The following is a 17,461-nucleotide window of genomic DNA, read 5'->3' as shown; positions in this document are numbered from 1 at the left end:
GTCTGAGGAACAGGGACAGGGTGGTGTGGGGTGTCAGGAGTTGGGCAGGGCATTGGGTGGTGCCCTGTCTGTGGCTTCTCCTTCACCCAGAAGTTCCCATATCCCCCTAGTCCTCATGGGGATGATGGTGTGAGTTCCCGTAGACCAGGCTGTCACCTCCCAGGTCTTGCCCATGCCCTGCCTCATCTCCCTCTTGCTATCTAAGTCCCAGCTTCAGCAACAGCCCTGCTGGGGCTCAGAGGCTGGGTCTCCCCACCTTGTCTAGGACCCTCTCCTTCCTGGGCATGAGCCTCTGCCTGGCCCTCATGTTCATCTGCTCCTGGTATTATGCACTGGTAGCCATGCTCATTGCTGGACTCATCTACAAGTACATTGAGTACCGTGGGTGAGTGTGGGGAGTGGAGGTTGGGGTGGCTGGGGAAGGCTGAAGGGTGGTGGGAAGGAGGGGGAAGGGGTCATGAGGGATTGGAGTGGTGGGGGTGAGATGAAGCAGGGAGTGGGAGAGGATGGGGCTGGAGTAGAGGGAGACGGTGATATGCGGTGACATTGGAAGATGGGGGGTGGCGGCAGAGGCTTTGAGAAATGGACAGGAATGGTGAGAGAATGGATTTAGAAGTGATTTGCCAAGGAAACTTAGCCAAGGCTTGGTTGAGTCTGTTGGCAGGAGTGATACGCATGTCCTTTGTGAGCCTGAGAGATGGCTCTGCCCTGGGGTAGCTGGTGCAGTGTACATGGTTCTCCCTGCCCCCTTCTGGCTTTCTGCTCTCACGTGATCCCCCTTTCCGGCTCCCAGGGCAGAGAAGGAGTGGGGCGATGGGATCCGAGGTCTATCTCTCAGTGCAGCTCGCTATGCCCTCTTACGCCTGGAGGAAGGGCCCCCACACACCAAGAACTGGAGGTAAGTGGTGAGGGCACGGGTGTACATAAGAGTGTGTGTGCATGAGTGCAAGGCTCAGGAGATGGGGGGAAGGGAGCAGGGCCTGACTTATCCTGCTTGCTTTGTTTTGCTGAGTCGTGCCCTAAAAGCCCAGCCTTGTCTGATTCCTTCCCACATGAAACACTGAGGCTGAGCTGAGTTCCAGACATTTATGTGGGTATGTAAATGTCCACATACCCCACCATGCTAGCCTCCTGAGCAGTCATCCATTCATTCATTTCATCATTTCCATCATTTTTTCACAAAACATGAATGCCTGATGTATGGCAAGTCCTCTTCTAGTCTCTGGGGTTGTAGAAAGCTCACAGTTTTGTGGAGAAGACATACGCGGGGACAGACAAACATCAGATCATGTAGCATTTGCTCTGAGACAGGTGGAATTGTTCCCTTTAAGAGTTATAGGGGCTCTTAGGCATCTCTAGATTAATGACAATTCCTCCATTTTATTCACGTGAAAATCAGGGATGCCAGGCGCGGTGGCTCACGCCTGTAACCAACAGTTTGGGAGGCTGAGGCAGGTGGATCACTTGAGGCCAGGAGTTTGAGACAAACCTGGAAAACATGGCAAGACCCTATCTGTGCTAAAAATACAAAAATTAGCCAGGCATGGTGGCGTGCACCTGCAGTCCCAGCTACTCAGGATACTGAGGCAGAATAGCTTGAACCCAGGAGGCAGAGGTTATAGTGAGCTGAGATTGTACCACTGCACTCCAGCCTGGGTGACAGAGTGAGACCCTGTCTCAAAAAAAAAAAAAAAAGGGAAATCGGAGGTCAGAGAGGATCTCACAGGTCACAGAAGGCAGACCTGGAGATGGAATCTTCACACCCCACCTCTTAGCCCTGGGTGCTGCATGCCCAACCCCTCGTTCATTTCCCTGTGTTTCACCTTGCCAAGAGTAGAGCCTGGAACCCTGACTTAGGTTAGGGCATTGTTGACTTGTCTTTGCTGATGTCTACTAAACTGGGCTCCCAGAGCCTGGGGCTCTGTATTATTTATCTGTGAATTCCCAAATGCTCAGCCCATGGTCTAGCCCAGAGCAGGTGCTTAGAGAATGCTATGAAGTTGATAGGTGGTTGGAGGACTAAGATGGCTAAATGACTAAGGAAAGGGATGCATAAATAGATGGGTGGATGGATAAGTGTATGTACATGTGGGAGGGCAAAAGGGTGAATTGATGGATGTAGGAATGGATGATAGGTAGGTAGATGTGTGGATAATTGAGTGAATAATGCATGTATCAGTAAAGAAATATGCATATGAGTGGATGACTGAAGGATAAAATAGATGGGTGGGTGGTTGAATGGGTAGATAGGTGAGTGAGGTGAATGGAGAAATGGGTTGATGGGTAGATGGATGGATGGGTGGTGAGGGGTATAGGTGGATGGGATAGATGGTTATAGAGGAGAGATGGTTAGATGACCTGGTGATGGGTGTATGGTGTGTGGATGGTTGGTTACATAGTATATGGATCATGTGACTCTGCACACTCTTCAGGCCACAGCTGCTGGTGCTGGTGCGTGTGGACCAAGATCAGAATGTGGTGCACCCCCAGCTGCTCTCATTGACCTCCCAGCTGAAGGCAGGGAAGGGCCTGACCATCGTGGGCTCTGTCCTTGAGGGCACCTTTCTGGAAAATCATCCCCAGGCCCAGCGGGCAGAAGAGGTGAGCAGAGGCCCTGGTGGGCTTGGGAAATGGTCAGGACACTTAGGAAGACAGTCTCTATCCTTTTGTACTTTCCTTCCTCATCACCTTCAGGATCAAAGGAGGTGCAGGCATTTCTTTTCTCTTCCTTAGAGGAAGAGCCTAAGGGCCTAGAGACTGAGTTCTTTAGAATTCAACTCACAGCATGAAAGACCATCAGAGGCAGAAGGGTCCATTTTATGGATAAGGAAACTGAGGCTTAGACAAGTCAGGTCATGTGTCTAAGGACAGAAAATGAAGATTCAAATTAGGAGTCCTTGAATTCCTACTCTAGACTCCTTCCTGCCAAAGTATAACTCTTTCAAGGTGATTTCCCAGCTGTGGACTCTTGATCCCTACAGTCTGGGGTTGACAAGGTGAGTATCCACATGTGATACAGGAAGAAACTGAGACCCAGAGAGGGAAAGCTGCTTGCTGAAAGTCAGAAAGCTGGTGGGAAGCAACATCAGGATTTGAACCCAGGCCCCTGCTCTGTGTCACCTGCTTTTGACTCCACCCACTAGTCCATGCTTACAGAGCAGCCTACAGAACCAATGTGGGCTGTGGTGGCCAGTGTCTGCCTTAAGCACACAAAGAGGTGATTGGATCCCAGAGGTAGTAGAGGAAGTAGGTTCTGTCTGAGGGTCAGGCCTTTCTCCCATCAGGGCTGTGGCTAGCAGTGGAGAGAGAAAAAGAGGCCCGAGGGAGCAGAGGTGAGATGGGGAGGGGCACCCCGATGGCTTGCAACAGTCGCTGCTTCTGCCTCACTGGGCTGTTCACACTGATCTGTCAGGGCCCAGAGCTGGAGGCCTTGACTGGTCAGTTCCATTCAACATGCGGTGGCTGAGAATGTGCAGTGCACCAGGCATTGGGTGAGGCACAGGGGAGATGGAGATGTTCAAGACCAAGTCCCTGCCCTCGAGGTGCTCACAGGCTGGTGGGGAAGGCAGAGCATACACAGAAGGCTCTCAGACCCACCGGATGTCGATAAATGCTGTTAGAGTTAATAACATCAGAGTCGTACAATGGGTTGAGTGTTTACGATTCCTCAGGCAGGATACTAAGCCCTATGTGCATGATGACATGTGGTTCTCCCTATTCCTAAACAAGGTAGCTGTCCTGACCCCTTGGATGGTTAGGTGACTCACCCAAGGTCACACAGCCAGGAGGTGGCAGAGATAGGAATTGAACTTCTATCTGTTTGACTTAGGGGTGGTGGTTAAGAGTGTGGGGGTTGGAGTCAGACTTCCCTGACTTGAATCCTCACAGTAACATTAGCTGTGTGTCCTTAAAAAAGTCTTCATTTCTCCAAGCCTCAGTTTCCTCATCTATAAAATGGGAGTAATAAGACTATTTCCTTCATAGTACAGTTTAAATGGGATGCCCTTAAAATACTTATGCTACTTAGAAAGATTGTTGAAACAAATTGTCTGGCTGTGCAGAGAAGCCCAGTTTAATTCTGGTCTGAGTGGGGTTGGTATCTGAAGACGGCGACATTTGAGCTGGGCCAGACAGGGTGTCACGTACAACTTGGCAGGGGTGTGTGTCAGGGTGATGGTGGAGAGCATGTCGGGCAGGGGGGCTGTATGGGCAGTGGCAGGGTGGCAGAAAGTGTGGTCAGATCATGAAGAGCCTTGATTGATCAAGAAGGAATGGGGCACAGAGATGATGGGGAGCCGTGTGCCATTCTGGAGCCAGAGACTGACGTGATCAGAGCTGAGCTTCAGGAAGATTGGGATGAAAGGAGGGGAGATATGGGAGGGAAGGAGGCTACAATGGGCCCAGCCAGGGCCAGGGAGGCCTGAGGCTGGTCCTTGTCTGCTCCCCCTCCCCTAGTCTATCAGGCGCCTGATGGAGGCAGAGAAGGTGAAGGGCTTCTGCCAGGTAGTGATCTCCTCCAACCTGCGTGATGGCGTGTCCCATCTGATCCAGTCCGGGGGCCTCGGGGGGCTGCAGCACAACACTGTGCTTGTTGGCTGGCCCCGCAACTGGCGCCAGAAGGAAGATCATCAGACGTGGAGGAACTTCATTGGTAATGCTGTCAGGGGCTGGGGACGAAGAGGGGTGGGGCTGGGGGCTGTAGAGGGGTGGAAATGGATTTCCGCTCCTTTGGGCCTGAGGGGTTTCCCAAGCACTGCATGCCAAGTCTGGATTCAGCATATGCAGGTGACAGCAGTCAAGGCTGGCCACGTGCCAGCCACTGTGCTGGGCGCTGGGGACTCTGCTGTGAACGAGAGAGTCTTGGCTCCTGCAGCACTCACAGGCCCTGGGAGGAACACAGTGCAGGGCAGTGGGAAGAGCTACAGCTCTGAAGTCACAGAGGCTGGGCCCACATCTCAGCTCTGGTCCTTCCTAGCTGTGTGATTGTGCACACGTGACTTACTCCCTCTAAGATCAGATTTCTTGGTAATCGTAGGTAATAGTATATATAATAACTAACGTTTCTAGAATGAGTTCTGTGTGCCAGCAAGTTGAGGCTTTCTCTGATTCTCTCATCAGTCCTAGGAGGGCTAGGCATTGTTATCTCCATCTTTTTTGGTGTGAAACTGAGGCACAGAGAGATTAAGAAGTTTGCTCCAGCTGAGTTCAGTGGCTCACGCCTGTAATCCCAGCACTTTGGGAAGCCAAGGCAGGTGGATTGCTTGAGCTCAGGAGTTTGAGCTGGGCAACATGGCAAACTACAGAATAAAGGAAAAAGAAATTTTCTCCAAGTCACAAAGTGGGGAGCCAGGTTTTGAACCAGCCCGGAGGCTACACTGTTAGCTCCAAGCTATTCTGTCTCCTTTATAGGTAGATTATGGTTACAAGGTGTTGGAAGGATTCAGTGAGGTCATACATGATAGGTTCTTAGTAATCAGAAAGGGCAGATGGTGTTATTGCCATTGGACAGGTGGGGAAACTGAGGCCTGGAGAGGTTGAGAGACTTTCCCAGATCTAAACAATAAATATATGATGGGACCCAAGTAGATGCTGGTTTTCTGACCACTCAGCCCATGGTCAAGGCCAGGTGGAGTGGGGTGGAGTGCTGGGTGCCAGGAGCCCTTGTGGCTGCTGCTGGGTGTTGGGAGAACTAGAGTCACTGTTGCCCCCTCTGGCCCTCTCCTTGGCCTCCCTCAGAGCTGGTCCGGGAAACCACAGCTGGCCACTTAGCCCTGCTGGTCACCAAGAACCTTTCCATGTTTCCTGGGAACCCTGAGCGCTTCTCTGAGGGCAGCATCGACGTTTGGTGGATTGTGCACGATGGAGGCATGCTCATGCTGCTGCCCTTCCTGCTGCGGCACCACAAGGTGAGTTGTGTGCGTGAGTGTATGCACGTGTGAGTGTGTGTATGCGTGTATGCATTTGTGTGCATATGTGCACAACCGCAGGTCAGACTCATGGGCTCTGGTCAGGGTCAGCTTCCATGTCCTTCCTCCCCTGTAAACTCCTGGGAAAGGGTTCTGCTGACCTACTTCATTCTGAGATGTTAGGAACTGATGGTTTCTCCTCTTGCAGGTGCACTGCTGTAAAGAGAGCAATGCTTAGCCCAAGCCAGTGATGCTTTCTTTAATGGGGGACCCTGAGACCTAAGCAGGGAAGGTTTTGTAGAAAGTGGCCCCCAAGACAGAGAATTTGGGGTCTGCATGTATGTGTGAGGAGTGGGTGGGAAGAGGGGAAGGGTGAGGGGACAGGGTCTGGCCCTGGATTTCCTCATCCCATCTGGGCTGGACTTTTCTGAATCTCCTTCACCGTCTGCAGGTCTGGCGGAAGTGCAAGATGCGTATCTTCACTGTGGCCCAGATGGACGACAATAGCATCCAGATGAAGAAGGATCTGACCACATTTCTGTACCATTTACGCATCACCGCGGAGGTCGAGGTGGTGGAGATGGTGAGTCTCCAGGAGACATCGCTGGGGTTCCACCTGGCCCTCTTTCCTCTTGGCCCCAGCACCAAGTAGGGCAACCCTAACACCCATCAGCTTATAATGCTGGATTCTTTCCCCCGACCCACCTCTTAGCCTCTCACATATTCAGCCATCCCTCTCTTCTCTATAAAAGTAGCCATGTCTAGTGCTTATTATATGCCGGGCACTGTTCTATGCATTTTATATGTATATCAGTTCCAACAACGACCAATGAGATAGATACAATTATCAGCATTTCCATGTTACAGATTAGGAACATGAAGTGCAGAGAAGTACAGTCATGCATTCATTGCTTAACAACAGGGATATGTTCTGAGAAATGTGTTGTGAGGCAATTTTTTTGTGTGAACATCATAGAGTGTATCTATACACACCTAGCTGGTACAGCCTACTACACACAAAGGCTTATTGCTCTTACGCTACAGACTTATATAGCATGTTACTCTACTGAGTACTGCAGGCAATGGCAACACAGTGGGAGTATTTTTGTGTCTAAACATATCTAAACATAGAAAAAAATACAGTAATTTTAAGGGAACACCATTTTATGTGCAGCCTGCCATTGATGTACATACAATGGTGTTATTTGGCATATGACTGTAATTTGCCCAATAACACAGAGTACATGGTGGAGGCAGGATTCAAACCCAGGTAGGCTGGCTCTAGAGCCTGTGCCCCTGGTGATTATCCTGTAGAGCCTCTTGTCCAACCATCCACTCAATTCATGTGTCCATCCACCCATCCCTCTGTGTATTCATTAATCTACCTATGTATTCATTGAAGTATTCATTCACTCACTCTCCCATTCATTCTTGCATGTATTCATTCATTGCTTTGTTCCTTTTCTTCTTTCCCTTCTCCATTCACCCAGGTGATTAATTAATCCACTCATTCATTAGTTCATCCATTCACATGCCTGGTCCTGTGCTGGGCTGAGGAGGGAATGAGCTGCCTGCCTTGCAAGAGTATTGCCCTCTCTGCTACGTCCTTGCCTCCTACAACTCTTGATAAAATTAATGATTGGGTAGGGAAGCCCTAGGCTGCCAGAAGGATGGGGGCGTTCCTTCCTTCCCTTGGCCTTTCACCTAGGCTCAGACCTCCTGCTTTCCTCTGTGTTCCTCTCCCCACCCCCCAACCCCAACCTCTGTCTGCCCACAGCATGAGAGCGACATCTCAGCTTACACCTATGAGAAGACGTTGGTGATGGAGCAGCGCTCCCAGATCCTCAAACAGATGCATTTAACCAAGAATGAGCGGGAGCGGGAGGTGAGGTTGCCCTGGCTGGCCCCTGAGAGCCTCAAACTGCTGCCAGTTCTGGGTGTCAGGTTTAGGATGGCTCAGGGCTGACACTCCTGGCATTTCAACTTCACCCTCATCTCCCTGATTCCCCCAACCACACCTCCTGACATTGATCTCCCAGACAGCAGTAGTACACACTTCAGCTTCACCGCCAACCTCCCAGCCAGGAGGCAGAGGGACTTTGATATGGGTGACAGATCTCCTCTGTATGTGACTTCTGGGGCCTGAGAGAGAAGAGTGGATGCTAAATACATATGGATGATGAGTCCTTAGGGGTGTGGGCTGCCAGTGTGAGGGATAAGGGATCATGTAGAAACCCTTAGAGAGTGGGTAACAGATGGGTGTTTAGGGATATAACTGATGTGTGGGAGTTAGGGGCAAATCCCCTAGGGTGTGATTGATGGGATCTCAGGGGTAATGGTGATGAGCCCCCCATAGGGTGTGGGAGTAAGATCTTCTAGGTGTAGGTGATGTAGAACCACCAGAGTATGGATGAAAGACCCACCCAATGGAGTGAGTCCTTGGGAAAATGTGTAGTGTTATCCCAGCTGGGGACAGAAGGGCTCCTGGAGGTGGGTGATAAGTTGCCCAGGGAATGGGTGGCAATCCTACACATGAGGGTAATAGAACCTTGGGTTTTGAGTCTCCCAAGGGTGGGTAATATATTTATCAGAATGTGGTTGATGGATTCTCAGGGGAATGAGTGATGGGTACCACTTTGAGATGGGAAGGATGGATCCTCCAAGGCTGGGAGTGTTATCCAAGGGAGGTAGTAAAAATGATAAAACATGGCATGGCCACTCACCAGTGGACTGCGAGGACTGACATTGGACCATAGTGCTAGGCAGAGCCTTGTTGTGCCAAGGTTAACCCTTTTGTTGCCAGATGGAGGTCTGGGGTTCTGGAGAGGAGGTGGGGCAGGCAGATCAGTGGTGCAGTAGCTATTTGGTCTCAAATCATAGCAATATTTTAGCAACTGGTACAGTTCCAGAAAGTGCATCCTGGCTGAACATCATCTCTGGTGATAGCTCTTTGCAGGGCATGGGTGGTGACTCCCAGCAGAGCTGGCACCAATCTATGTCACTCCCTAGATCCAGAGTATCACAGATGAGTCACGAGGCTCAATCCGGAGAAAGAATCCAGCCAACACGCGGCTCCGCCTGAACGTCCCAGAAGAGACTGCTGGTGACAGTGAAGAGAAGCCAGAGGAGGAGGTGTGCAGCTGGGGTGGTTTGGCCCCAACCAGTGGGAGCAGAGCCCTTGGCCTCCAAAGGACTCAACTGCCATCTCTTCATTCATCCCTCAGGTGCAGCTGATCCACGATCAGAGTGCTCCCAGCTGCCCCAGCAGCTCCCCGTCCCCAGGGGAGGAGCCTGAGGGGGAAGGAGAGACAGATCCTGAGAAAGTGCATCTCACCTGGACCAAAGACAAGTCGGTGGCAGAGAAGAATAAGGGCCCCAGTCCTGTCTCCTCTGAGGGCATCAAGGACTTCTTCAGCATGAAGCCGTACGGGCCTGGGGGCTAAGGGCTGGGGGCTGGGGTGAGCTAAAGGGTCTTGCTCCCCATGGCAGAGCAAGAGAGCAGAAGGCATCCTGGTCTGTCAGCCTGCAGACCCAGCTCAGACATTGTCTTGGTTTCCCCATCTGAGGACTTAGGGGGTTGGGCCCCATTGCTAAGGCTCAGAATTCCCAGTTGCAGGCAGCGGAAAGGTGAAGGGTGTGGGGGCTGGCAGAGCAGGACTCAGGGCAGATGACCATGGCCCAAGCCCCCAGTGTCTTCCTCTTTTTCTGACTCTGCTCTTTTTCTTTCTCTCTTTGCATCTCTTGTGTTTCCTGAAGGGAGTGGGAGAACTTGTAAGTGCTTCAGCATTTTTTCATTCTCTCTCCTAGGATGGCCACGGTCCCTACCCTCCTCACTCTATTGTGAACCCCTAATTTGTGCCACGACCTCTGGGATCTCTGAATAGCCCAGCCTGGAGAGGTTTAGGATTGGTGGTCCTGGGCTTGCAGAACCAGTCCCCAGCAGCCCAGTTCGGGCTGGAAGGGCGACTGGCTCCAATCTTCTCTGCCGCCCCGGCTCACGCGGGTCTCCATTCCTCCTTCCTGCCGCAGGAACCAGTCCAACGTGCGGCGCATGCACACGGCCGTGCGGCTGAACGAGGTCATCGTGAAGAAATCCCGGGACGCCAAGCTTGTTTTGCTCAACATGCCTGGGCCTCCCCGCAACCGCAATGGTGACGAAAACTGTATCCTGGAATTAAAATTGGGGGAAAGAGGGAGGTGGACGTCAGGGAACCTGGGTCCTGTCCCTGGGATGGAAGAGCTGAGCTGTTCCTGCCTCCGGATCAGCACCTCGGACAGGGACACGGGCGCCAGAGGTTCCCTGGCAGCCGAGCACGACCCCAATTTCGTCGGGAGGGAAGGAGACCGGGTCTTTCTCCTTGACCGGCTCTCAGACATGGAGTTCCTCGAGGTCCTCACAGAGCACCTGGACCGGGTGATGCTGGTCCGCGGCGGCGGCCGCGAGGTCATCACCATCTACTCCTGAGAACCAGGACCTGCCACCCGGGCCCGAGCGTGCCCGGCCCGCGGCTCCGGAGCCCTCGCCGCGCCCCCCGCCGCTGTCACCGTTTACATACAGATCCTGTGCCCGTGTCCTGGCCCCTTACCCCGCTGCCTGAAGCCCGGAGGCCACGCCTGTTGGGGCTGATTCGGAGAGGGCGCCCCGCCGCGCGGAGACCAGAGCTCCTCAGTGCCGGGTTGGCCCGTGGGTCTGCGCTGCCCTTTTTCTAAGCCCGGCCTCGTCTCGCCGGAGGAGACGCTGCAATAAAGGTTGGGAGAAGGCGCGGAAAGGAGAGGAGCTGGGGCCTTGGGGACCCCCAGGTAGTCCATGCGGCCCATTCCTCCCCTTCCCACGCTCGCCGCGGTCCTCGCTCTGCGCTCCTCCGGCGCTGCTTCCTGGCTCCCGGAGGCCCGGAGGCCCGCGGGGTGGGAAGGCCGCGCTTGCCGTCTCCGCCGCCCCTTCTCGCTGAGCCGTGGGGCGCGGGCGGCCAAGCCTATACATAGTGTACAGGAGACATCGCGTGTATTTTTAACGTCCCCATATTTATGTGACTAGAAGCGCAACAGACTTCTTGCCACAGTCGAGCTCTCCCGCTGGGAGCACTGCGGGGAGGCGAGGCCTCGGGAAGCTGAATTTTCCTTGACGTCCAAGAATTTGAGAGCGAAAGTGCTTTAGGCCCAGGCGGGAGTCGTGGTCTCGTTCCCTCGACACCTCCGTCCCGCTCTCGCCTCTTCGCCCTTTCCGCGCGCCCTTGGCTTCCCACCCTCCCTTCCAGTCCTTTTCCGAGATGAGGTGAGACAAGGGTCCAACTTTTCCTGGATTCGCCTCCCAGCGGACGTGAGCTTCCACTGCGGCTGCAGAAACGCGCGCAACCTCTTCTCATCGGCTCTTATGCAAGTTGGGGCCAGGATAGGGGAGGGGCGCTCCTCAAGGGGAAGAAACCGAGAGGCCCGCGCCCCACCGAGGAAGCCCCGCCCCGGTGCCTTCACTGGGGAGCAGGCGTCTCTCCTCAGTCGGCTTGTCGCCTGCTCCCCGTATCCCATGGCTCCTCGCCAAAGACTGAAATTGTGGAGCTGGAGGGCCCCCCTCCCCGGAGTTTCCTCCCTGGGACAAGTGAGGGAGGAGGGGGCCGATTCTGGTTTAGGGGCCGGACCCACTGAGAGGCCCCAGAGCCGCCCGTGATGTTCCCTCCCCCGTCCCCATCTGGCAGCTCCTGCCTCACCTGGGGGACCCAGCCGCCTTCTCCGTGCTCTGGGGCCGGGCCTCGCTGCTTAGCAGCGGCCTCTAGCTCCGTCTCCCGGGGACCTGGGCCTGAGGGAGGGCTGGAGTCGCACGCGCTTTGTCCTTAGCGCCTGTCTGCTCTCCTCTAACTAGGACCCAGGGCATTTGGCTTCCCCAACTCGTCCTTGGCGCTTCCGCTCCACCAGCCTGGTCTGAGGCGTGCTCTGTCCTTAGAGAAGGGGCGGTGTCCGGGTTCCCTTCCCCTAGGGCACATTACTAAGGGGGTCAGGCACTGCATGCTCGTTCCAGCACCATCTGGGACTGGGTACAGTACCTCCAGCCCCATGGCCCTGACCTGCGCACCTAGTTAGACATCTCACCCACCTCCCAGAGCTGGGGCCACTGAGTACTCCTGACCTCACCACCTCTTTTCCTTTGAGCCCAAGGCAGAGCTGGAGCTGGCGCCACCCAGACAGGGTCAGGTGTGGCTGGGGGTAGGTTTGGAGGTCTGCCAGTTACGCCAAGTCCCCTCTGAGATTCAATCGGGACTGGATAGATTGTTTCAGGTACTCAAATCAGGAAGCTGGAGGTGTTAGACACCAGCCCCCTGTATCCTTCAGTAGACCTCCGAGAACCACAGCCAGGTCCTGCCTTCTGGGGGCCTGAATATTCCAGAGCTGATGTGGTGGGCTGTGCAGAAGGGGGCTGTATTAACACCAATTAGGGAACCAAAGTTGCACTATCTGGGCCCAGATTGTCTGGTTGGCAAGAGCAAAGTTTCCGTTGATGAAACAGACATCCCACAACAAAAACCCAAGTTTTCTGTGCTACATGTGCAATATTTGTTATGAATGTTATCACAAGTCATTCATCAAATTATCTTTATAATCACTGTAGTTAGATGTTTCATGTCCATTCAAGTGACTTTTATTCTGAGTGCAATATTTCAATAGCCTTGTAGTAATAACTAGTGTTGCTTTTGTTTTAGACGATCTATGTGCAGGGCAATGCAATGAAGTTGAAAACCCTTGTAAATAGGAGAGGTTGCAAACCAAATCAAGAGTATTTATTACTATTATTACTATTATTATTAGGCCTGCCTTTAATTTTCAGTTAAGTGTTCAGTATTCCGCATCCTGCCTCAGTATTGATCTTGTGTTCTTTGTGCCAATACGAAAAGGAGAGGGTTGGTTCTTTCCTTTATTGTTGAATGCTCCCATTTAATGCTTTATGGCTTTTACTGTATTACTTTTTTAGACTCCCGTCTGCACAAAATGCAATAAAAATAATTTTATTATACCCTTCATGGCCTGAGATGTGCTGTTTGGACACTCCAGGGGGCCCTCTAGGAGGACCCCACACTCTTAAATCAGAAACACTGACCACCACTGACAGAAGAGATGGGCTAATGGCCCAGGTCTGGTGATCTAATTTATCTACCGATAGCTCTGGGGCCCTGGCCTGGAGAGCAGCGCTATCATCTCCTAAGAGACTGGCAGGCACTTACTAGGTGTCAGGCTGCACTGGCATCTTCTAGGAGGTAGTGAGCACTTTCTAAGTGTAGGTGTCAGGCTGCACTGATATCTCCCAAGAGGCAGTGAGCACTTACTGGTGAGGCTCAGTGCTTTTGGCACGTTGGTCCCTAACTCACTGGAGGCCTGTGCCACCCACTTCACCACACCCACCCCAAGTTATTAAATGCTCTTCAAGGCTCCTTCAGGTTCTATGAATTCTGCCAACTCCCTGCACAATGGGTAGAACCGAGGGTGGCAACCGAGACAAAATGAAAACAGGAAGTGCCCCCCTACCAATGGCCACTAACCACAAATGGCCTCCTCACATCCTGTTTTCCTTTCCTAGAATAAGAGGACAAGGCTGCTGACACAATGAATGTCTACCAGAAGCAGGATGTTGAACACAGCACTATAATTAGCCAACATGCTTTTGCTCTGAACTGTTATTAAAGCCTCTAACTAGGTGAGCTACCTATGAAGAGAAGGCAGGGTTCAAAGAGGTTTGAGGCCGGATCATATGCTGAGGACAAAAGAGGGCAGACCAGAGTCCTCAAGACAGGAGCCCTCACCTCTGACTTGGGGAAAGCATCCTGCAAAGAGCATATTCACACCCAAGAAAGATGAACAAAGCTTTTACTTCTTTCATTTTAATTAAAAAGTAATCATTTCATTTTTTTAACAACACAAGAGTTCCAAAGAGGAAAAAAAAAACCACTATATAACACAAACAGGTCAGAACATAAAATGCTGCCATTTGGGGACCTTGAATTTTGAAACCACTGTTTGCTTAACCACTGGCAGGGACTCGGCTGAAGTCACTGCTCTCCCTCACCCCTGCTAGAGGACCTCTAGACTGTGATCCACAGGGCTTTACTTAGCACAAACCCTGGGGAGAGGGCAGCTTCCCGGGGCTCCATGTAGAACCACAGCCAGAAGCCCTCCCTCTAACAATTTCACTCTGGTACAAAAGTCGCGAACAGCCACCTATCTCGAGAACATGTCCAGCTACCAGAAGTCTGACATCAAAGTGGTCCCTACCTCCTGCTGCTCAGGAAACAGAATAAGAGTCTAGACAAAAACAAGAGCCTGGGGTTTTGAGCCAAAAGCCCAAATCACTGAAGAAACGGGTGTTCACGGCCAGAGTCTCAGAACCGACTCCATGGAAGTGCCGCTGGAGAGGGGGATGCTGACAGAACTGGTAACAGGGAAGAGTGGTGGGGCCCAGATTCACAGTTTGTGGTAACTGCTGCTGACTGGAGCTGTTCAGTCCATTGGAGATCTTCCAATGAAATGAAAACAAAACAGAAAAGAGAAAAAACAAAAAACAACCTTGGCTCAGAGAGAAAAATTCTTTTTTCTGTGGCTGCCATGGCCATTCCTCAACAATCCAGAGTGGCTGATTTATGAATCCTCGAGCAGACCCCAAACATATGCGGTGAGGGTATGATGACACTGTGCCTGCCAAGGCGTTTGCTTTTCTTCAACTCTAGGCAGGAGTTGCAGGCAGGAGCTTGAGCTCTGGTCAACGTGTATGAAGCTGGAAAGCCTTGGTAGGTTCACAATTAACAAAGGTGGTGGCTACTGACATGACAAATGCCATTCCAAACTTGGCTAGCTGGGCCTGGCTCCAAATCCAGTAGAAACAGGGACCAGAGAAACCCCAGCAAATATAAGCCCAGACACCTGTACTGCCCAAGTGACCCCAGAGATATTTATTTTCTACAAAAAAAACACAAAACAAAACAAAACAGAAAAGATACAGTCCCAAATGCAGTATAAACTTTGTAAGGAATAAGCAACACAGCCTTGGGCAGAAGAGAGAGCAGGTGGTAGAAACTGATGACACTCGATGCCGGCCTGGGAGCACAGAGAACATCCTCCAAACAGCTCTATTTAGAACAAGTAAGTGGGAGGAGGCCAGGGGATGAGGGGACTGGGGAGAGTTGAAAGATTTAGCTTCAGTAATGCCTCTGGTAAGATCCCATGGGGGCCTGTGGCTGCCCCATCTGTGCTGTGGTCTGGCTAACCAGGTGGGAGAGAGCAGGGCCACTCTGGATCAGGGTATCCAGAGCCTTCTGTACACTTGGATTGTCAAAGTTGATACCTGTGGAAGACACGGGCCTCTGGCTAGTCATGTTGCTAGCAGGTGCCAGGCGACTGGAAGGCTGGCCAAAAAGCCCCTGGGAAGGAGCCCCAGGTCTGGGGCCCATGTTCTGAGCAGATCCTCCTTGTCCCAAAATGCTTGGAGGCTGATTGCCAGAGGCCTGTGATCTTTGCTGAGGCTGGCTGTTTGCTGCTGTGGAAAAATTCTGGTTTGGGGTGTTTCCGGCAGCAACCGAGGGGGATGCAGAGCTGCTATTGGCCGTCACTGTGCCACTATTGAAGAGGCTGAGGATTTTGGCCTGAAGCTCTTGCTGGGAGGTGGGGGGTGCAGATGGAGTGGGTGTAGCAGAGGGGAGCACTTGGCCGCTCTGGAGCGGTTGGGAGCTTGGCTGTGTCTTCAGCGAGGCACCCGAGGTCGCCCCGAGTGGTTGGCGGGAAATCGGGCCTGGAAGACAGAAGAGGGAGGTATCTGGTTCAAAGTACCCCCCAAGGGCAGGAGGCCTAGCAGCCAAAGGAAGAACAACAATCACTGAGTCACATCAATCATACAGTACACAGATGATAACATCAATTTCCCAAAGAGGCCGCTTCATGATATGTGCTGTTTACAGAAAACAATAGGCTAGTTCCCCTAGAGAACTGCTAAAAAACAAAAGGGCAGCCATCCTGGCTACCACGGAGCCAGCAATACTAGTTAATCCACCACATTAACTACAGGGATCAGCATTCAGTACCCAAATATAAAGTTATTATTAACATCATATCAGCATGGATGACCCACGGGAGAACCCAAGGAATGGACTTATTTCCCTTACCCACTCCAAAGAGCCCTGGGCCTGACACCCTCCCAACAGAGCCTGGGGATTAGAGAAATGCAGAGTCAGAACTTCACCTCGGCCCTGCCACGTAGCTCACCAGGCAGAGAGTCGGTGCTGCTCCTCATCAGCCGCTCCTTCCGCTCTCGCAGGTAGTTGATGATCTTGTCAGTCTCTTCAGCAGTGAGGTACCTGTTGTCTGCCAGCAGGTTGATGAGGCTCTGGATGGCTGGAGGGTGGCCCCCACGCACTCCCTCCTCAGGGCCTCCTCTCTCTCTTTCCTGCAGGATGGCTTCATCGGCCATCTTGGCTGCCTGTCTGGCAATCTCCTCACGTTCCTTCTCCCGGCACTCATTCTTGTAGCGCTCATAATTTCTGGCCACCAGCACCATGGCATCTGCTTGGGGCATGTTGCGATGCTCTGTAGGAGGAAATGACATGAGTTATTTTCTTCCATGACATATTTAAGTGCCCACCTGCTACACTCTGTCAAGTCTTTCCTAACCTCATACCAGCAAGAAAATCATTTTGGTGACAAAAAGCCTTGAGATTGAGAGTGGGGTGGTGTGGGGGAAGAGATGAAGGCCAGGAAGGGAAGTGAATGAACACTTTTGGTGGGGACATGCACCTTTGTATACGGCTGGTTCTTGGGGGGAATTCCTAGATTACAGACTTGTAGTAAAAACCAAAGAAACATGACACCCTCCCGCAGATTCAAACAGACCATGTGGGGAACAGCCACAGGAGGCAGGCCCAACAGCCTCTAGACCAGCAGCAGGAGGCCAACAGGCCCCTCTGGAAAGCAGGGCTCTCCACTGTGCTCCTCAGGACAGAGCTGGCCTACCATTTTTTAATTCATCAGTTCAGAAGTCATAGATTAAGATCAAACTGTGACCCGAAATAACCTCCTCTCCTCACCCATGGGCAACATGCTTTACTGGGTAGTGAGAGGACTCCTCAGAACTTTTGTACTCACACATCTTGAGGACTATTCCTCAGACAAATGACCCACTGGAGATCCTTATGTAATTTATGGTTATGGGGGTAATGGGTGAGGCAGAGAGATCCTGAGTATGGTGGGAAAAGGGTTAAGTCTGTGCTGTAAGAGTGAGGAGCATGGTATCAGCTGGTGGAGTCTTAATCTTCTGGGCTCAATGCATGAAAAGCTACTTCTGAGGAGGACTTCGAGAACTGGGCCTGGGCCTCTACAGGGTCAGGGCCTCTTAGCCCCTCTGGTTACTTCTCATAGCCCTTCTGGTTACTTCTCCAGCACACTTACAAAAAGGATCCTAAATGCCTGTTATATTCTCTGTCCTCCATTAGAAATCTGGGCGAAGCAAGGATTTTGTCGCATTCAGTGGAGCACATGGCAGAGGTGTGCTGGAGCCAGATCTCAGTGGCAAGAGCCAACTGTGTATATTT

The 17,461-nt window shown here is 52.2% G+C and overlaps 2 protein-coding genes across 6 annotated transcripts in view; one reads left to right on the top strand and one right to left on the bottom strand.

Moving 5' to 3' along the window:
* The window catches only part of SLC12A5 (solute carrier family 12 member 5), a 38,591-nt gene extending 25,680 nt beyond the window's left edge, over nucleotides 1-12,911 (top strand). For 3 of the 4 annotated variants that reach the window (XM_055266331.2, XM_063634155.1, XM_055266332.2), the window contains exons 15-26: nucleotides 266-385; nucleotides 794-898; nucleotides 2,433-2,601; nucleotides 4,456-4,651; nucleotides 5,737-5,906; nucleotides 6,358-6,489; nucleotides 7,684-7,791; nucleotides 8,916-9,038; nucleotides 9,131-9,330; nucleotides 9,663-9,677; nucleotides 9,936-10,069; nucleotides 10,280-12,911. In XM_055266331.2, coding sequence (XP_055122306.1) covers nucleotides 266-385; nucleotides 794-898; nucleotides 2,433-2,601; nucleotides 4,456-4,651; nucleotides 5,737-5,906; nucleotides 6,358-6,489; nucleotides 7,684-7,791; nucleotides 8,916-9,038; nucleotides 9,131-9,330; nucleotides 9,663-9,677; nucleotides 9,936-10,069; nucleotides 10,280-10,371 — 1,564 coding nt within the window. In that variant the 3' untranslated portion in view covers nucleotides 10,372-12,911. The remainder of the gene's footprint in view (nucleotides 1-265; nucleotides 386-793; nucleotides 899-2,432; nucleotides 2,602-4,455; nucleotides 4,652-5,736; nucleotides 5,907-6,357; nucleotides 6,490-7,683; nucleotides 7,792-8,915; nucleotides 9,039-9,130; nucleotides 9,331-9,662; nucleotides 9,678-9,935; nucleotides 10,070-10,279) is intronic. The other variant, XM_063634154.1, reaches the window with a different exon arrangement.
* An 841-nt stretch (nucleotides 12,912-13,752) lies between these two features.
* The window catches only part of NCOA5 (nuclear receptor coactivator 5), a 29,247-nt gene continuing 25,538 nt past the window's right edge, over nucleotides 13,753-17,461 (bottom strand). The window contains exons 7-8 of one of the 2 annotated variants that reach the window (XM_055266337.2): nucleotides 16,117-16,460; nucleotides 13,753-15,669 (exon numbers count right to left, since the gene is read on the bottom strand). In XM_055266337.2, the coding sequence (XP_055122312.1) occupies nucleotides 15,622-15,669; nucleotides 16,117-16,460 (392 nt within the window). In that variant the 3' untranslated portion in view covers nucleotides 13,753-15,621. The remainder of the gene's footprint in view (nucleotides 15,670-16,116; nucleotides 16,461-17,461) is intronic. The other variant, XM_055266336.2, reaches the window with a different exon arrangement.

This window comes from Symphalangus syndactylus, chromosome 24 (genome assembly GCF_028878055.3).
Source record: "Symphalangus syndactylus isolate Jambi chromosome 24, NHGRI_mSymSyn1-v2.1_pri, whole genome shotgun sequence".
Taxonomy (NCBI): domain Eukaryota; kingdom Metazoa; phylum Chordata; class Mammalia; order Primates; family Hylobatidae; genus Symphalangus; species Symphalangus syndactylus.
This window is presented reverse-complemented; position numbering and strand designations above follow the sequence as displayed.